The 6,498-nt window shown below is 34.6% G+C and overlaps 1 protein-coding gene across 6 annotated transcripts; it reads right to left on the reverse strand.

Annotated features, from left to right (window-relative positions):
- Positions 1-3,838: 3,838 nt before the first annotated feature.
- LOC106430288 (F-box/kelch-repeat protein At3g24760-like) lies at positions 3,839-5,624 on the reverse strand. 6 transcript variants are annotated; one of them, XM_013871071.3, is made up of 4 exons: positions 4,337-5,595; positions 4,246-4,264; positions 4,116-4,158; positions 3,839-4,028 (listed from the first exon to the last, which is right to left on the reverse strand). In XM_013871071.3, the coding sequence occupies exon 1, from the start codon at positions 5,484-5,486 to the stop codon at positions 4,359-4,361; it is 1,128 nt and encodes a 375-aa protein (XP_013726525.1). In that variant the 5' UTR covers positions 5,487-5,595; the 3' UTR covers positions 3,839-4,028; positions 4,116-4,158; positions 4,246-4,264; positions 4,337-4,358. The 6 variants fall into 6 exon arrangements, with proteins under 6 accessions (XP_013726525.1, XP_048593061.1, XP_013726522.1 ...); XM_048737104.1 differs by having other exon boundaries at positions 3,839-4,044; XM_013871068.3 differs by lacking the exon at positions 4,246-4,264 and having other exon boundaries at positions 4,337-5,624.
- Between the last annotated feature and the right edge of the window lie 874 nt (positions 5,625-6,498).

Raw genomic sequence — 6,498 nt, forward strand, 5'->3', positions numbered from 1 at the left:
TTTATTTTGTTCTTAGAAGTTTTGGAGAGAAAATCAGAGAACTCCTTTAGAGATCAATTGAAACTCCAGTATTACTTACTCTATCTATGAAATTTATTCAGATTATCGTTATGCCTAGCATGATTATGTCTGAGTAGTTTTCTTATTAGATTTATGGATTTTCTAGGGTTTATGACGAATTGAGAGATTGCTAGTGTAGTCTTACTATATCCTTCACCAGGATTGATCTTAATGTTTGTTTCTAGAGTAATTAACTAGAAACCTGATCTTAGGATAGTTGTAAGGCACGAGAGTGTAATAAATACCTGAACCTAATCATGTCGAGCTAAATTCTTAGTCGCAACGAGAGTTCGTCTAGGAATTTAATGAACATATCGAATTGGTACTTAATGCTTGCTATATTCATCAAATTCGCAATGAAAATTGGTTTTGATAGAGTTATCTGATATATTATCTCACCGAGAGTTGAGTAACTTACCAACGAATTTGATCTCAAACCGATTTATTTACTTTGTGCTTACTTTATTGTTTCCATATCTCTGAATTAGCTTAGTTCGAAATCTAAAGTCTATTGTGTGATCTTCAGTCCATGTGAATTTCATCCTCAAATACTACACGGATCCTCTTATTTGAGAGAATTGACTTGAGGTTAATTTGAACTTATCAGATCTTATACACATCTATTAGTCTAGGTGAATAAAACACCACGAGACCAAATCCTCAAAGAGCCGCATTCCAACAAAAACTCGTGAAATTCCTCCATGCCATGAATAGGTAATGTATAAGGATTGATGGAGAAATACTTACTGGAGGCTAAAATTTGATTAAAATTGCCAAGCACCAACAAATGACGACTCTTAACAAACGGCATGTTTGTTATAGTCTTGAGATCATCCCAAAGATCTTGTCTCTAAGTTTCTATGTTGCATACATAAAGAAAGATGATTGTGAATGTGGTGTTGGTTTTTGGATCCAGGATGCCACATACCATATAATGCTGAGTTTTCTTGAAAATAATTACTGAAATTTTGCGGATCCAAACAGTCTATATACACCTCCTTCGTAAGAGATATTATCAAACCCCTAACCCGGAGAAAACACTTGAATCACAGTAGTTGCATTCTCCTTTCTGATTCGAGTCTCCAGAAAACTTCAATTTTTTACTTAAATTTTCTTAGTCAATTCCTTACTATATGATGTCTATATAAATTGTTGATACCTATAATATGCTAATTAAACACCTTCAAAATTATGACAAAAAAAAATTGAAGGGGGAAGACATTGCTTCTAGAGGAGTTAGAGTTTTCCACCCAAATGGGGACTTTAGAAGCGGATATCATAGCCTAACATCTTCTTCTTTGTTGAGGAGAAAGAATTCTACAACTCACTTTGGTTTTGGGCTCTCTTTTCCCTCTTTGAGATTTCTGTGAACTAAAAGGATTTTTCATCATCTGGCAGATAACATTCATAAGATCCGAAATCCAAGCTCGACTCATAAATGTCGGGACTCTCCGAGATAGTCTTCTCTTTCTGATCTTTGGTCTGCTGAATAATTGCAACCGTAGAGATGTTATCTTCACCAGCCAAGCATTTAAATTCTAACAAACCTAACACCGAAATAATCGTATTCCCTTCAACTTCTTTGAACTGATGAATCCTTATCTACTTCTGTAGTAGGACGGGAACTAGAACTTCTAGCTTGGGGCTGAGATCACGCCCTTCTCACAATATTTTTATTAGGGCCAGATGTTTTTTTTTTGAAGAAGCAATAGTCTTTGATGGTTCTCCCACAGTTTTTTTCGGAGAGCTTAGAACATTTTGATTGCCTAAGGAAAATTTTGTAGAGACTTGAGCAGTGTACTCTTCCTTTGATATTGTTGCTGATTGAAGTTTCTTCTTCACTTACAGCTTTAAACATTTGTTAAGGAAATGTCCAAACTTACCTCAATTACAACATTTGGACGGGAGCCTTGGGTACACAACCTTAATTCTAACTGAGTACCCGACCGGATCACAAACTTCAACTAATTCCGAAGGAGAGACTTCCAAATCAATTTCAATCTTGACCTTTGTATCGCCATATTTATAAGAATTGAGCCTTGATTAATAGCTTAACTGTTCCCGATGCCACTGGCTACGACACTTATACCATTGAGCTAATATAACTATGGATGTACATTCTTAAAAACGACTATAAATTACTAAAAATGGTAAAAGTTCCACATAAAAAAATTTGTGATCAATAGTTTAACTTTTTTTGGTTCAAGCAAGATGCAAATGATCATATATCATAGGGGTGGGCGTTGGGATACATATTTGGGTTTGTATCGTATATTTCAGTATAAAGGTATATAACCCATTCGGGTATTACTACACTTCGAGTCGGGTTCTGGTATTTTATGTTCGGATTCAAATATTTTGGGCCGGGTTCGGATATTCAAATTATGAAGAAAAATAAATAAATTATTCATTGTTTAAGTTTTTTGTATTTAAAATATATTTTAACTTAACTGTTTTTTTTAATTTTTAAAAGATTAAACTATTAATAGGTTTGGAGATAAAACTTAAAAATAGAAAGACACTAATTTAATTGTTGTTTTGAAATTTTAGATGAAACTTTTGTTAATGTAAGAAACAAGAAATTGATATGTATTTTAAGTGAGTAGCAAATGATTTTGTCCATAATTCTATGTATATTATCTAATTTTGAGGAATAAGAATCATTAATATAAGTATTTTGAATAAAATGAGAGAAATAAACTAGAAATATATAGTTAAGTATACTTATGTTTGGTTATCTTCGGATATCCATTCTGGTTCAGATATTACCCGTTCGGATTCAGATAATACTCGAACTGGTGAAATAAGTAATTTGTTTTCTTGTTCTAAATATATGATTTTTAGACCGAGCTGGTGAATATATACTAGACAAATATTTATATTTCGAATGTGTACTTATATTCTATAACAGCTTGATATATTAGATATGAACATTAACCTGTTAATATAGTTTGCCAGTGATTTTTTTTCAAAATTTTATTCTTAGATATATATATGGAGTGAAACTAATTTTTACAGATGTCCATTTTTTAATTGACACTTAAGTAATTCACTGAATTCATAAAAAAAGTTTTTAAAAAAAAGAAACGTAACTCATATCAATGAAACAAAGACGAGAATGAAAGCACAATTTTATAGAGGTAGAAAATAAAATCATTTATGCAGAGTCAATAGTAAACAAATCGAGAGCAGAAAATCTAATCATCTTTCGTCATTATACAATCGATGTTGCCTATTGGTTTTGGTAATTTGTGTCATCCACAAAACTTAATTTTTTTTGTACATATGAAGTCTTAAAAATAATTAAAATGAAATGTAATACATTTACTCTTAAACAGCGATGATATATTTAAGAGACCAATATTTGTATTCATCATTTTATAATCGATAAAAATTGTAGTGTTTCAGAATGTTAAAATTATTTCATAAACAAACATTATTATAAGAACTCGCTCCGGGTATGCGCACGGATTATGATCTAGTTTATAATAAATCACTAATCTTAGAAAACCTAATCTATTTTAATATAGGAAAACCATTAAAACCTTAAAACAATAAAAATAATTATTCTATTAATAAATAATAATAATATTTGGAATATATCCAAATTTTCTCTGCATCAATCTCCATGAAAATTTTCGATTCGTTGACATCAATTTCGTTGGATCCATCTTCAACACTTTGCCACTCTTTGTCTGAGTTTAGCAATTAGTGTTGTGATCACACTTTAAAACATTGAGATTACTGACTTGACCGAAAAGGTCTTACGAAGAAACAATGGAATAAACAAATATACACTATATGTAATCGTACAAAAGAGTTAACATAGCAACAACATATTAACGAAGAATTACAAAATCAGTTTTCACCTAATTACATATATGAATGATTACCATAATAAATGGATACCCATCTTTATACACTTTCCATTATTTATCTTCTCTGTTCATCTCCACTTTACATTGTAACTGGCAATTCACAAGACTATTAGTCATTAGTAATCAGAGAAGCAATATCAATACATCAATGGATGAAGAATCCAAGTTAAATCGTACCCCATGGATGGTAAGATAGGTACTTGGACTATAAATAGCTTACCTGCAGCACGAAGATTGAGATGTAATCAGTTCTTAATCTCTTTCTGACCGTAGAGAATCTAAACTATAATGTTTTCTAAAGTTTTACCACACCAAACCAGCAAAGCCTACACAACACCAAATGTCAATACTAGTGTTGGATCAAATGATGTAGTAAGAGGACAGATCATCATCATTACCATTGGCATAAGTAAAAGGAACTCAAGCACCAATCTGAGCCTCATCGGAGTGGAAGACGTCGGTAATGGATAGAGTGGAGCAGAAAGTAACAAGCTTATGAAACTTATTAACAGGAGAGGGCAAATTGGGCAGACTCCTCCAGGTACACTTGCCATTCTCCACACCAATGTCACAAACACAAGCAGGATACTTCTTATGAGCATCTTGGTTAAACACATAAACAAGATTCCCAGAGCCAAGGCATTTCAAAGTCGTGAAGCGGTGAGCATCATCCTCATCCTCGGAATCAACCAACAAGCCAAACAACAAAGCGTCAGGCATAATGGCGATCTCGCTGAACTCCATGGAGCCTTGGTCGACTCTCCAGAGGTTAAAGGAGAAGCCGCGATCCGAATAACACATTCCGCCGAGGACAAGGGCGTCGTTACAGGAGTTGAGGAAGGCGAAGAGGAGGCCGGGGGGTCTAAGCGTCTGAACGTCGCTCCACGTGTAAGTATCCAAGGAGAAGGAGGAGATGAAGCACGAGGTGACATCGAAGACGTAGAAGCTGCGTTTGCAGAGGGCCGAGCTGAGGGTTTCGTGGGCGTTTGATCGGAAAGCGTCGGGGAGGGGAGGACAGAGCTCCCAGGAGTCGAGAGCGGAGTCGTAGATTTGAACGGGAGAGCGATCGTCGATGTTGACTAAGCCGCCGATGGATCCGACACCGCCGACGAGGATGAGCTTGGAGGAGGAGGGGAAGACGCCGAGGAGGGGGTTGATTCGGGGGAAACGGAGAGGGGAGGTGGGACGCCAGTGAGGGTTGAGGATGGGGGAGAAGGAGAATCTGGGAGCGGTGGAGAAGAGGAAGCGATCGGAGCCGACGAGGTGGAGGGAAGGGAGGGAGGGGAAGGGGAGGCGGAGCCAGGAGTGGGAGAGGGGGTCGAAGGCGAAGGATTGGTTGTGGAAGGAGGAGGTGTTGTGGATGCCGAAGAGGAAGAGCCATGGGGAAGAGGAAGGGGAAGGAGGGAGGGAGGTGATGATTGAGCGCCAGAGCTTGGAGACGGTGGAGAAGCGGACGAGCGATGGGATCGGGAGGAGGGACAGGATTGATTCCGTGACGTCCGTGTTTAGCGCGTTCAAGTTTGAGGATTCCGGATTCCTGTCTGACATTTTTTTTTATTTCTGTTTATCTCATTCTGTTGATTTCTCTTAGAAGAAGAGACTTTTGAGGGGTGATGAGTGAAAAGTGCAACGATGGAGAACGTGTGACCCGAAATTCCCCACATTTTTGGAGATTATTCAAAATTATATACTACTCCAAACTAAGATTTTCTAAAGTTTTCAAATTTATTAAAAACATAAAATATTTATAATTTATTTTTCAATACACTTTCCAATGATTATCCACTAATAAAATTAATTCATTTCAAATTTTGCAATTAATGTTTTTTTAAAATATAAAAAAATATCTTAAAAATATAGAAAATCTATTTTTATAAAACAAGAATAAACTCTATAAAAATTTACTTTCGGGAACGGAGAGAGTACTTATTTTCAAGAAAATGCAATAACAGTAGTATTGTTTTATTCAAGTAACAGTAATATAAAAATATTTAAAATACACATTCTGCGTTTTGCCTATTTTTCTAAAATATGTAGAACCAACAATCTACAAATTACTCAAAATTGAAAACCTGTAGAAACTAATTTCAAACAGGTTAACTATATTCAACACATAGTATAATGCATATTTTACGGATGAGTATGAACAGTTCCGGAACTATGGAAAATGCATTTATGAAAATATTTAGAAATATTATGTTATCTTTTTTGAAAAAATTGAATTTTTTGCACCAATGAAAAACAAAATTGTTATTTGGGAATTTGCACACAAAAATTTGTCAAACAAAAATAGGTTTAAAATTTGGGAATTTTCCCCCTTTCCTATTTAATTTCTTTATTTTTTAACATATATAATTAACTAAATTATTTTTTTAAAAAATTAGTAAGTTAATTAAGGGATATAATAGGCAATTATGAAAGTATTAGCCTAATGAGACAATTACACTTTGGGATTAGTCTAATGGGACAAAGTATCTTTTTTTGTCTAAAAAACAATTTTCCCAATATTTTTTTGTTTGACTGCAATGTACTGATGGGCAAAAGTAACAATTTAATACTT

This window comes from Brassica napus, chromosome A7 (assembly GCF_020379485.1).
Source record: "Brassica napus cultivar Da-Ae chromosome A7, Da-Ae, whole genome shotgun sequence".
Classification (NCBI taxonomy): Eukaryota; Viridiplantae; Streptophyta; class Magnoliopsida; order Brassicales; family Brassicaceae; genus Brassica; species Brassica napus.

Bases quoted from the DNA above. Each gene is read 5' to 3' on its own strand.
- LOC106430288 (XM_013871068.3), bottom strand. From the start codon at position 5,486: ATGTCAGACAGGAATCCGGAATCCTCAAACTTGAACGCGCTAAACACG.